At 43.0% G+C, this 13,932-nt stretch overlaps 1 protein-coding gene across 1 annotated transcript in view; it reads left to right on the top strand.

The window, feature by feature from the left end:
• Positions 1-13,174, top strand: part of LOC128305366 (homeobox protein 2) — a 102,003-nt gene extending 88,829 nt beyond the window's left edge. The window contains exons 2-7 of the mRNA XM_053042767.1: positions 5,377-5,483; positions 5,795-5,891; positions 9,814-10,513; positions 10,593-10,884; positions 10,958-11,442; positions 11,524-13,174. Coding sequence (XP_052898727.1) covers positions 5,377-5,483; positions 5,795-5,891; positions 9,814-10,513; positions 10,593-10,884; positions 10,958-11,442; positions 11,524-11,636 — 1,794 coding nt within the window. The 3' untranslated portion in view covers positions 11,637-13,174. The remainder of the gene's footprint in view (positions 1-5,376; positions 5,484-5,794; positions 5,892-9,813; positions 10,514-10,592; positions 10,885-10,957; positions 11,443-11,523) is intronic.
• The last annotated feature ends 758 nt before the right edge of the window (positions 13,175-13,932 follow it).

Raw genomic sequence — 13,932 nt, 5'->3', positions numbered from 1 at the left:
GTTCCGTCATTTATTGCTTCCAGCAGGAAATTGTGCTTTTTTTTAAAACAAAGATAATTTGTTACTTTGAAACGTTTTGATTGGAAACAACTGGGGTTGGTATTCAACTCAATTGTGGTCGTTCATTGCCAAAGGGCGGAAAAATTAGCGTTGGGAGGTCAAGTCGATGCTGTGTTATATTTGGTTTTATGAATTAATGGCACATTTGATAAGATGAACATTGTTTAAATGTTATCTTATTTAGATTTTTACAAAATAAATTACATACGTACATATGCGGGTTTTATATTAACTTTTATTTTAAAAGCAAACATAACTATTTTTGTGACTGAAAAACCAAAATTTTCAAAATTCTTCAATAAAACATTGGTGATTAAATAGTATTAAATGTGTCGCATAAAAAAATGGCTCAAAGTTTCTTATCATATACAGAGGGAGCGCCGATTATTCGTGCTCATCGGGACTCCGGATAATCGGATAATACCGATAATAAGCACTTTTCTTTTTTTTGTTAAAGTTAGAGTATAATGTGTCATAGGTAGGGTTTTTTTTTGAGTAATTTGTTTTCCCTATGTGTTTTATTGTTGCAAAAGAAATTATAGTTGTTTTATTTATGAATTTGAGGTCATTTGATCATATATGATTGGGTCTTTCAATTATTCCGTCAATGGTGTAGTCGGAATACGTCAAATTCCCTGTGGAACAGTCATTTCCGAAATGCACGGATAATCAGTGACCCTGATAACTGGCGCTCCACTGTATCCGAAGTACCTTCTTTAAAATTAAATAAATTTTTAATTGTTTGTAAGAATTAAAAACTATTTTTGCTAACATTTACATGAACAAAAGAAACAATAGGTTATGCAAAACATAATTATGTTACTTGAAGGAATTCGAGACTCAGGGACAATATATTGTAACTATGTTTATAGTTATGATATGCACTGTTGAACAGGTTTACTATTGATACTAAAAAGCATTTCCCTTTTGTTTATTACATCTCTAATTATGGAACTTTTATTCTTCTGTCAGGAATTATATACAGGCTATATACAATAAGCATAGTTAATAAATAGCTAAAATAAGAAAGCATATTTAATGCAATGTAATACTTACCAATAAATTCTTTTATTCTTGATAAAAAAAACCACTCCGATTAAGAAAAATACCAATCCAATAAAGAAACCCCCGCTTTCGTATTGGTATTGCGAAAAGCGCAACCCCTTTTGAAATTAAATGTCTGCTCGGTTATAAATTGCAATCGATAATTTCCATTAAACAATGCCATCATTTCCATGCCATACCTGTAAGTTGTGCCCACGCTTACTGCAACACAGTGGCGCGCGTAGCATAGAACCGTAGGATGTGTGTAAACTTCCCACTCGTTACTGCTGGCACTTTATCTGCACGTATAGCAACAAAACTATACCGAAACATTACCTCCGGCCAGCAAATTGCATGTTTTCACCGTTGTTGTTTCGTGAGGTGGATTTCGTTCCGTTTTTGGTACGAATGTATTACAATTCCGCTGCATTGCACCCCAAGGGGGGGGGAGGGAAAGAAGGAAGTTGGAGTTGTTGCCAAAGTCGGCAAGAAGTTTTCCATCGTCTTAAAGGACGGACGGAGAACCTAGAACACAATTCTTTCTTTCATCCCATTCCCGTCGTTCCCGCGTGGGGTTTGCTGTGGTTGGGGTTCGGGGCATCGGTGTAATGGATGAGCTATCCCATCCAGCCATCATGCGCACATGCATGATTGAAAGAGAAAATTGTTAGCTTTTTCCTTGCGAAAACAAAAGCGTACACTAAAAGCGAATCATTTTTACCATTCATTACCCGTTTGCTATTCCATTCAACCGAAACACGGGCAGTGAAGAAAAGACGTACTTGGGCCGCCTGGAAAGGATAAACCCTCACGGACGAGAGACAACGTCAAACGAGAAACCGTTTGAGGACGACAACGACGACGATGATGATGATGATAATGATGAAGAACATGATTGGATGTTTAATATTTTCCGCTTACTTTCCGTTTGCTCGTTACAGGCGCGTGTGTGTGTGGGCGCGCGCCCTAGAGAGAGAGGAAGCAAATTGATGGAGAAAATCTTCTCCATCACACCGTGGTGGAAATGGATGCCAGTGGACGAATAAAATATATAGCAGCAAATCGAACCAGAACAACCGTTTGGTTTGACGGGCATGCTTTCGCACTGCCGTTGTGCCTTCGGTCCCGGTGCGAGATTAAAGTCTTCGATATTAATCTCTCCGTGAGACATGGGAGAGATGGGGGAGGTTCGATCGGAAGGATCTCTTCAGTGGAGTAAAATTTATGGCCAGTATTTCTTAATAAAAAAAAAACAAACTCCAACACAACAATCCCTGAGCAAAGCGGGCACATCGATTGTTGTAAGGTCGTTTGTACCTATTTCCGTATTCTGTAGGTGATTATTTTTTTCTTCTCCTGAGCGCCCCACCCAGTGGAAACTGATAGGACATTCCATCAATTGAATCTACCGCGCGAAATAGGATGGAGAAGGCAGAATAACGTCTCTTTCATGCCCTGGAAGTTAATCTACTTACGCTGTCAGTACCACCAGCCCCCCGCTAGCACGTTGTTGGGGATGACGAAAAAAAAATACGCAGGAACTTCTCAACTTCAGGGCATTATTGAAGCCCAAGAAGAAGAGATGAATGCTGCTTAACTTTTGCACAAACTTGGCGGATCGCTCGTCTAGAACGATTCAATCGAGTGGTTTGTTGTTTTCCGCCTAAGTACGAAATTGATTGCGCACGTGTCCTTTACGTACATAGCGTGCAAATAGGCGTACGTCAACAATGCCATCAAAGGCACCCTAATGCGTTTATCTAATCACATGTTTTGCCTGTGGGTTGTCGTACTATTTTTGTCGAAATTTCCCATTACGTCACGACTGGTTCGTCTATCAGTGAGAACAAAAATACTTTCCCTTTTTTTCGTACGTCGGGTCGGGTCACCTTTTACTGAGTGGGTTCGGGCTCACGGGGAGGATACCGTCAATGAATGAATTGGCAATCGGCCGGTCTCTTTTGCTCGCATCACTTTCCCGGTGTCACAAACAAACACACCGTATCGTGTCCTCGGGTTGTCATGCGTGTGTGGTGGCATGTTACAACATTATCACTTTCCAACATCCAACACACCGTCCGCGGGGTGTGTTCTCCCTATCCTTGTCGCGTTTTCTAAAACGGATAATATCCGTTGACTTTTTGCACACACACACACACACACACACACACCCTCACACCCACACGGTGGCGAGTACCTTCCCCGAGCACACGGTCCGTTATTAATGGTGCATGGAGATGTTTACATCGCCGGTAATGGGGCGCAAACCGTATGGACGGTGTCGTTTACACATTTTCCGAAAGCTAGAACCATCTCCCAGCTGGTTCTCTTTTCTTCTCTTCCGTGGACATGTGTGAAATTCCGTTTCGTGTTTTCTTGCTTGCTTGCTTGCTTGGTTGGGTGGGTGTGCGATGAACGTTAAGTAGCAGAGCCGCGTAGAAAACATGATACCATTTGGTCGAAGTGCGCGGCACTGTTGTTTTGGTTTCATATTCTTCTGTGTAGCGCACATTATTTGCGGCACGTTCTGGATCGTTGTCATTGATTCAGAAGACTGCGTCATGAATACAAAACCACAAGAGTGATTGAAACGTTTTCTTTATTAGTGTTAGGATTAATTTGGCTTCTAAATTCTCCTCCGAGTACAAAACACCATGCGTCTCCATCAACGCGAAGAGAATATTTTTGAGGTATTTAAAAAAAATATGTAAAATTTAAATAAATGAATTAATGATGATAAGTAACACGATAGTATATTTCTATCATGTTTTAAATTATTTACTTTCGCTATTTGATTCACTTGCCAAACCCCTTGCCATTACAGCGCCATTATTAGGATGAGCGCTACACACCATTCCATTGATAAGGGTCCGGATCCGGAGAAATTTCCGTAAAAGTTTGCCCCGCACCGAAAACAACAAAAAAAAAAACATAACTTACCCATTAATCATCATAATTTTACATCATCACGTGGCGCAAGTCGATGCACTGGTGGTGTGCGAGTGCGAAACTACTCGTCGACATGATTTAATTCACTCCAATCATCATCCAAGCGAGAAAAAGTAATTTAAATTAAAATAATGAACCAAGAGATCTCCAACTCCCACCCCCACTTGCCCTGTCAACTGGTACAGCACTCGGGGCTGGCCGAGGAGCGGGCGGCACGGCACCACCGGCAACATAAAATCCTCATCGGGGACGAACGAACTTTTCCACTTTGCGCACGTTATCGTGGTCTTTCACTGTCTTCGCTTAAATTTTACACCCAAATGAATGTGCAAATTAACCTTGATTTCAATATTTACTTTCGGTGGGATCCAGCCAGCCACCGTGGTCCACCGTCCCGTTTTTTCGGTGGAGCAGCTGGCAGCAGCGTGGAGTTTGCTTTACTTACTTCCACAGCAAGCACAGGCGTGTCTCCGTGCTTAGCTTTTGCTAATGTTTTGCAACTATTTTGGACTCTTCCCTCGGGGTGGTTGCTTGGTGACAGCGCGAATGGAACGGCAGCTGATGAAACAATCACTGTCTCGAGAACGCAGCTTTGATGCGGACGGTTGGGTCAGACATGAATTCGGTGTGTGTTAATGTTCAATTTAAGTTTTCAAGAACAACAAATCTGAGTTGCTGCTTAGTGTAAAAGAATGTTTGTAATGTTTTATAAAAGTTACAGATTACGAAAAGGATGATACGATCTTCGTGTGTCACATTTATTTGTTGGACATCTGATTTGACATAATACGCCATCATTAAATTGTTTATCGATGTTGTACATTGTTTCGAGCGAAGTTATGGAAAGTATTGTTTGTGATCAAGTAAATAACGTCTAAAGTCTAGCATTTGTTTAAGTAAATTAATTTGAATATCTCTTAAACATATGTTTAAAATTTAGAATATTCCCCAAGCGTATTAACAAGCACAATTGACAACAAATACAAATGTTCACTCACAGCAAGCCATGATGGGAACGGAAGGGTGTCATCTATTACAAGCTGCCTCCGAACCATCACTGGCTAATGGGTGTCAAATTCCGCTTATTCGTTTAAGACGGGCATTGAAATCATCTCATTATTTTCTCATAATTTTATAACTTATTACAAAATTTTATTATTTAAATCGAGCATACCCGGGCTAAGGCATTACACAAGAAGGAAATGGCTTGAGAAATTTGTACTCACCTCAGCCAATATATGGTTGATAATACGCCAAGGAGCTGTCGAAATGTAATTATAAATAAATAATTAAAAATACTCCGTTTTATTACTACACTTTCAGAAATCTCTACTAATTGGACGAATCCCGGTAGCACAAATGACTGGTCCGATTAAGCGAGGACTGCTCTGGCAGCAGCGTGATCGTCTGTTCTCCCGCTGGAAGGAAAGGTACGTATACCCGGTCTAGAAACCGATAAATGTCGGTATAAATTTAAACCATCCATAGACAAACCCCGTGACCGATGTCACTTCACATTCTAATCCCTTCCTTCCGAAGCTCACGCTACGGGCCTTGTCCCGTCGACTTTCATTCCGGAAACGGATTCCATTTTATATTAATTCCTCCAAAACCCGCAAGTGCCGCTTTTATTCGGTGTGTTCTGTTCCGATTGGCAATTAGCTTCCGGTTTCCGGTTTGTTCGCCGTTGGTATGCCATGCGATACTAATGATGGGACGTTAACTTTGATACTTATTTCAGATACTTCATCCTAACACGTGATTATCTCAATTGTTTCAAACGAGCGACCGGATCCGCGTCGGAGAAGATTTCCGACATGGGACAGTTTATATTTAAGGTAAGTACAGGCCGGGACTGGCCAGCCAACGTTCTATAGCTGCACGATGTTTTACGGACGCAGGCAACACGTTGGATTGTGTGTGTGTGTGTTTAAACACATTCGGGTGGTGGATAGAACGCGGCCCTACCTAAAGCCCCTCGCCGCTCGGGTGTCAGGTGGGCCAATGGGCGGCAACATTAATGCTACTGCAAGCGATGAAACGACCGGGCCCCAGGACCAGAAATGTAGCATTATAAAAGCACAGGCAATGAAACCGATGTTTCGCCATGGGTTTTTCTGGCGCTTGAGTGAACACGCTGTTGCACTGCACTGGGTTCCAGTTAATGGTAACTGGCCAAAGGCAAATCGCATGCGTTTTTTTTCTAACGAGTTGGCGAATGAAACTCCAAAAATGGCACTGCACTGCATGGTAGGGAACTCCACTATTTGAGTACTCACTTCGATCAGTAATTTTGAAGCGGAAAAAGGGTCAATATTTGCCCTTCGCTCGTCCCCATCCAGCGTAGCACCATTTCCTAAATGCTATGAGGGAGGGGAGGGAGGGAGGGTTAGTTGCATTAAGAATGGAATGGTGGGTGCATTTTCATTGGATTTGTCCCATCCAGAAATTAGAAGTACCCTTCCAATCGCTGGCATAATGGAATGAAATGTAGTGCGAAAAAATTGTATTACTTTGTAATTAAAACATTTTTGCAACAATAGTAATTTTAAATTTTGAGAATTCCACTCGCTTTATAGTGAAACTTCTTCATAGAAGACTTCTTCATAGAGCTCAGAATTATCATGAAAAATAGATGATTTTGAGATTTTTCAAAAGAAAAGCTATATTATACATTGAACAGGACGTTTTTCGATTTGAAAGTATATACATTCAACTGTATGTACAAATATAAGTAAACCAGAAATATAGAAAGCTTGCATCGGAATTCAGAAAGTTAAAAATATTCTTAATATAGATGCTTGAATCTTGTTTCAAAGTGAATCGATTCTCAGGTCTCTTAGGAATGCTGCATACTGAATTGCAAGACTTGCTTCGCAGATGCACATTTAAAGATTCCTGTAACGGCTGTTGCCGTTTCGTTTTCTTTTAAATCTAGCCTATTAAATTGGCTAAATTGGTGTTTTTTAAATAAAATAATGAATATGATTGAATTTTAATGTGGCAAAATACATACATAACATAATACAAAATAGTTACAATTGTATTATTCTTTCATTTGTTTCGAATTCTCTAGCATATATGAGTTTGATAAAGTTTGAAGTTTGTTGGAAAACAATCAAAATTTAATTAATCAATTTTGTGTAGTTTTATGATTATAATTTTAATAAGGTGTTTTATAAATAAGGAGTTTACGATGACCGATGTATTGATATATTGAGATATTGATTGTAAACCCAGTATATTGATTGATGTCGGTATATTTATTTGGACATTTTTAGCAATTATTTTTAAAACCTACAGCAGCGAGAACTTACAATAAATTGTTTTATTGCGAAAACAATGCTGACTGCATTCATTCTCCCTTTAATCATGCATCATAAATTTCGCTTAATGCCACACAAACACACCTCCCACGAACAATTAATGAAATTCCACACAAATCGTTTCGCAAAAAACCCCTAAATGGCTTTTCCATAGTGTGCGTCGTCGTGTGTTGGTTTTGCCATCTTTACCGAAGGATTGGAACGTCGAATGTCTATCGATGCGAGGGACCAGCACACAACAGCCACACGGTGGTTCACACAATTGTATGACGATCTGTTCCGCACCGTCTCGTTGTGTGGCTGGCCAGAATCAATGCGACCGGGTAAGCTTGCATTGCGAAGAAGAACTGCATCTGCTGCACGCACGTACGGTGGAAAATGGAAGCAAAATATATATATATCGTTCCAGCAACGACTCTCCCCAATCGGGGTGCTCAGCTTCGTCAGAGAAAGCTCACAGAAGACAAACACTCCGTTGTTGTGTGTGTTGTACGTGTGTGTCGTTGGCGCGCCTGGTTGCGGTGGGATGGAAAAATTTCATTTTCGCACATTTTCACGATCGAGTTGCTTCATGTGTGTGTGTTTGGGTTCAAGAAGCGGAAGCGGAAACTCCCGGACGAACTCCGCTAAGTGAAACGTGTTGTGCTGCCAGACCGAGGGCTTTCGTGTTCCTATACCTGGGTCGGCTGTGCTACGGCGCGATATGTAAACAATGAACGGTCGCCTCCGTTGCAATGCCAAAGTGCAGCGAAGAAAGTCTGCCAGGATTGGAGGACGGCATTGTCGCTGTTGGACACAGCAGGAAGTCGTACAGTGATGGCTGTGATGCTGAGAAAGGTTGGGGAAAGCAACAAAAAAAAAACACGACACGACCCGGCCTCTATGTGCGAATGCGAAAAATCGTACTCGCTTGAAGAAGAGTGGAAATGCAATTAAGTGCGCTTTGCACTTGCAAAAATCAAATGTTTGTTCAATGGAGTGCATATAAATTGCTTTTAATTGATTCACCCATGGCTGGAGTCTAGTAGGAGGGGGCCACAGACTCACCCGTTTGCCCGTTGACTTTCAAGAATCGTCCGTTGTGATAATCGGGCGCTTCTTTTACAAACCCAACGAGCGACGAGTAGTTAGTAGACGTGCTCCGACACGAAAGATGGATTAAGGGCTGGTTAAACCATTTAACAGGGCAGTAAGCTTAATCAGGCAGCGAGGTCGGTTGTAAGAGGTGAACCGTGAAGCGAAAAGGGATTCAACCGAGGCTTACATAGGTCAGCAAGTCGCGAAGGGCGATGGCACGTTCCTCGACACATGCCAAGACAAACATAGGAGAGTGTGCGGAATGGAACCAAACCAAAGCGGACAAAACGCGCTGAAACTCCATCAGCAAATCCAATGAACTCGCCCACCGGGGAGGGGGGTTTTTTTTTCGTGTCCATACTCGATCCGCGTTCGTTAATCAAACACGTAGCAGATGGGGTTATTAACATCCCCTTCGAACACGAGATCGAACACGAGTTTAACGATTATCGCGTGCAAATGTTCTGGAAGGATTTTTTAAGGGATGAATTGATGGAAAGTATGCAATCTGATCATATCGATAAAGTTCGATTTCCCTTTGGGATTGGCTTTTCCCGCACACGGAGCGGTATTTGCAATTTCAATGGAAGCTTTCAATGGAAATGACTCCTCACTTAAGGTTCATGTGAATGACTCTCCTAAAAAAAATCATTAAGCAAGCGGTGCTGATAATACAACAAAAACCATCATACAAGAAGTTGATTAAAAATAAATAAAAATTTAATTTCCATTGTTCAATAATATTTAAAAAATGGATTGAAAGCTTTTTTTAATAGAAGCTATCATTCGTTATGAAACGATGAAATGTCAACCATTGAATTTTGTAAATTTCAATAATATACAGTGTCTAAAACCGGTATAAAATGTTGCCAAACTGTACGAAAATATAAAAAAATACCGATTAGCAATCATTCACTTTATTTTTCAGTTTTTCTGAGTTCATCAGTTCAGAGGCTGACAAAATGGGAAAATAAAAGTCTCCCGAAAAATACCTTCAACTGCTGCTGGCGGTGGAATTGAATTCCTGGCCTAATTAATCGTATCATCAATTGTGTTTCGATAACAAGAGGCACAAAGGAGAACGTAGGGAACGAACAAAAACATGGCTGCACAGTGGAGTCATCCAGCGTTAAACGTCGAACCGATTTTGACTGACTGACTGCAATTGATTTCGCCTTTGTTCTATCGCCGCTTGTACTGGCATTTTCTACCGAGGGGCGGGCTCGTTACGGGATAAATAATCACTAGTTAGCGCATGATTAGTGATTCGGACTCCACGTATTCACGTTTAGTGTGTTTGAAATGTTCGCTTTTATAATGTAATTAATGCAAACTTTGGCTGTTTTGTCTTCCGCAGATCAAACTAGTCGACGTGGAAAAGGTGGAATGGTTGAATCGGCGGTCGTACAGCGCGATAGGCCTGCTTCTCGGTTCACGAGAAGGACGCGTCCTGTTGCGCAGCGACCAGGGCCTGGAGGATTGGTTCGAGCTGCTGGAGGAGTGCACGCTGAGCAGCAAGGAGCGGCGTCGTGCTCTTCGGCTAACGCAAGGGCCACGATCGCGCGCCTCGCTAGCGGCCCCAGTATCGGCGGCTTCACTGCAGAGCAACCACCTCGGGCTCGGCGGCACCTACTCGGGTGCGATCGAGGACTGGCTAATGTCGCGCCATCAGAAACCGGGCGGTCAGCGGTTCAACCACATCCTGCTGTCGGATTCGGTGCCCGATCTCAGCTCGATCAACGAGAACGGGCTGTGCAGCGGTCTGCTGACGAACCATTCGACCCCGAAGAAGGTGCCGAATGCACGCCACAACTTGTCCGGCGGCGGTACCTCAAGCAATGGGTACAGCAGCCACAACGGTAGCCTCTACAATGGGTTCCCGTACTCACCGTTGAAGAAGCTGGCGGACAACTTTGTCAACGGCAATCACAGCTACACGCTGCACGACGATCTGGAGGAGGAGGTTGAGTTGCGCCGGGGCGGACGCTACCGCGAGAACGACGATCTGTACAGAAGACCGCTCGGTCCGGGTGGGAACGATAGTAGCCGCCATTCGTGTAAGTACGATCGGTTGGGAAGTTCATCTTTTGAATTGCTTAACCTAACATCCGCCACTACCCGTGTTGTCGTTTACAGTCCTCACCGATCTGGATTATACCGGGTGTGATAGTGGGCTCGATACGCCACCATCGACGCACCGTCCATCGAGCTGCCGAGACAACATTTACTTCGGCTCGGCATACAACAATCATGGCCACGGTTCCGGATTCCTGGGCAAGGACAAGACAACCGACACCGGTATCAGCTCGTCCCGGGGAACGCTCGTTTCGCCGGCGAGCAGCATTCGCCATGGGTACGTCAATGTGCAGAACTTCAACGGCAACGGCAGCACGAACAACAACAACCATCTGAACAGCTATGGATCTCGGTAAGAATAAGAAAAAAAAAACAACCTCCCAGCATGTGCGTCAGCCTCACTAACTCACGTTCCAAACACACAGCTACAGCGTACAGGAGCAGAAGATTCTTCGGGCCCGCAATACGGAGGAGAACAAAAACTCGATCCGTTCGGTACGGGCAGAGTTTTTCGAGCAGAGCAAATATAACAGCAATGGCAGCAGCAACAGTGCCCTCGCCAACAACAATAACCACATCAACAACAATGGTAGTGGTGGTGGCCACCACCACCATCACCTCCCCTCACACTACCATCCGCATCCGCATCATCAACACGTGGCGCAGCATCCGAACGGTGTGATCGGCAGCAATGGCAACATCCATCAACATTTTAACGGACTAAACAACAACAACAACAGCAACAACAACACTAACAACGGCAACAGCAGCAGCAACAACAACAACAATGGTAATGGTGGAGGATCGACCCTTAACGATCGTGCCAACGGTACGCAGCAGCGCGATCGCTACCAGCAACATCCGGCCCTGGCTGCCATCATCAACGAATCGCAGGGAATGAAATTCAGAGGTAAGTGTGCCACAAATACAAGGGAGCCCTCGAAAGATCTTTGCTTATATAAATTTTCTATTGTTGGGTTTTGTTTTGCAGATCGTTCCTACTCCGACTGTCAGCAGGCGGCACCGCGAGCACGGCAGTGGACCAGCAATACACCGAGCCCGAAGCGTATCCCCTTTTTGGGCACTCCACCAACCAGGGTGTAATGTGTTGTGTGTGTTGCCCTTCTTCGACACGTGTTTCGTGTGTTCAGTTTATTATTTAAAGGACGAAGCAGGATCGTTTTTAGTAGCGCAAAAGCTTAGGTAATCTTGTCCACCGAATCGGGAAGCTTGCGGCGGCGTGGTAGGCAGAACGCAATGAAGTGAGGATCACAACGGATCGTTTCTATATCCTTCACTACTCTCCCCCTTACAAATCCTTCAAACCCATCAAAGCTTATTGTATATAAGTTGTATGTTTCTCTTTCTTCGTGCACGAAGATTATTTTGTGAGAGAAGCAACCCCCCTGCCCTTTCCATCCTTATAGTGCGCCATCTAAATGTCTGTTTGTACTATAGCACTACCAGTTTTCTGTTTCCGGTGCACAGTTTTCCAAGTGACTGTGGCTTTTATCTCCTGAAGCAAAACGCGCGTGCATCATCCAGTAGATGAGTATTGTATTCCTGTTCATTCCCTGTCCCTGTCGAGATTTTTGAATCCTCATTTTCCGTTGCGTTCGCTGTAAGAGCTTTGCTTGCAATCTGTGTAGATCGGTTAGATTTCGTCAGCGTCCAACAAGTCTCCTTCTTCGAGATATTAGACCCATAGAAGGTTCTCGGAGCGGCTAGTAGTTTGTTCCTAGTTTTGATATGCGTGTAATGAGCTGTACGAATATCCAAATAGTAGCATTAGAATTGAGATTGTCGTCGGACTCTGCTGTGCAGGCTTTGTGTGCTCCAATGGAAAGATTTGCGCAGTAAGAGATTGAGTTTAACCGAGCCTAAAAGGGGGCATTATCGAATTAGCCTGTCATACTACACGTCGTTGTGAAAATAAAACGCAGTAGAAAGTTGCGATTTAGAGCCTTTGCGGAACAGCAACCTTTGATTTTAATCAAACTCGAATGGAGCGCGCTCGCTGTACACTTGGCTGTATGTGGTTTAAAATTAGCGTAAACGAACGAAAAAACGATAGCTGCCTGTTTGTTTCTTTTTTACACTAGCTGCAATAATTATTCGCACGAGAGTCGAAATTTGTAGCTTAAAACACGGTTAATTTAAATTTTTCTCAAGCGCAAAAGCTTACAGTGATACACAAAAAAAAACTTGATTCGATGTTAGCAAAATTTTACCATGCTTCACGCGTCGCTAGTATAGCTAAACTCTGTTTCTAGGCGGTTAACAAAGTTTTTTGCTCCAAACGTTATAAGAAAAAAACACCCTAGCATTGATCGTTCCCCTTACTAGAAACATACTGTGTACGATTTTATATGGAAACCCACCACCGCCAAGCGCTTATTTCGCTTAGTCGTTTTCTCGTTTTTGAACACGCTTGCTTGGGCACGTATACACTAAGCATATACGGAAGGTAGTAGTAGCCGTAGCCGTAGTAGCAGTAACAGTAGCAAGAAACTATCTAATGGTTAAGTGCGTACGGTTTGTTTTTACAATTAACAAACAAACAAACAAAAAAAACATTACCGTAAACAGTGCGTGTTCAGAAAAATAAAACTATAGGACAAATAAAAGTAAATCGATGAAGAGATATGTAGACAAACACCGCTGGCTATCATTCATGTCAAGTTATTATACGGCAGTGGAGGATCAATCCCCTTGGAGGCCCAGGGCGGAATTATGCATTGGGGGACATTGAGGCCCTTGAGATGAGACAAAGCGAAAAGTGCAGTAAGAAGGGGCCTACTCCGCCTACCATTTGATCTTTACCACATCTTTACCACTGCCATCTGGTTTCCGTTGGTAATCCTTAACACGATTCGGGATCATTGTGGCTACCATTGGCCGTTCTTTGCCAGCTCCGAGTACTACGATTATCATCACGCGAAGTATGAATCATTAAGCCAAACTGCTGCATGAGGGATATTCTTGCACAGTTTTATATGAATGTTTGTTGTATGTTTACAGATTTACTGAGTGCTTCGGAACGTTCGGGTATCTCGATTGGTTGCACGGGACGGACCCAACGTTCCGGAAGTCAAAGCAGCACCAGCGTCATCGTACACTTTGGGGCATTAAATCGGCCAGAGAGTTGTATCCGGATAGTTAATCCGAAGCCACCTGTTCCATCCAAAGCTTACGAGTGAGGATGGTAAGGAATACCTCGTTCCAAAACATCCATCGTTGTTTCGTCTTTCTAGCTGTTCTATTTAATTACAAACTCATGTATTCATTAAAACCGTTTGGGGGCTCTTCAACCAATACGAAGAATGCTAGGAAGCATAGAAACAATTCGGCATTTTACTTGGACCTTTTCTCTACTCATTTGCTGAACATTGATAATAAA

This window comes from Anopheles moucheti, chromosome 3, assembly GCF_943734755.1.
Source record: "Anopheles moucheti chromosome 3, idAnoMoucSN_F20_07, whole genome shotgun sequence".
In the NCBI taxonomy this organism is placed as follows: Eukaryota; Metazoa; Arthropoda; class Insecta; order Diptera; family Culicidae; genus Anopheles; species Anopheles moucheti.
This window is presented reverse-complemented; position numbering and strand designations above follow the sequence as displayed.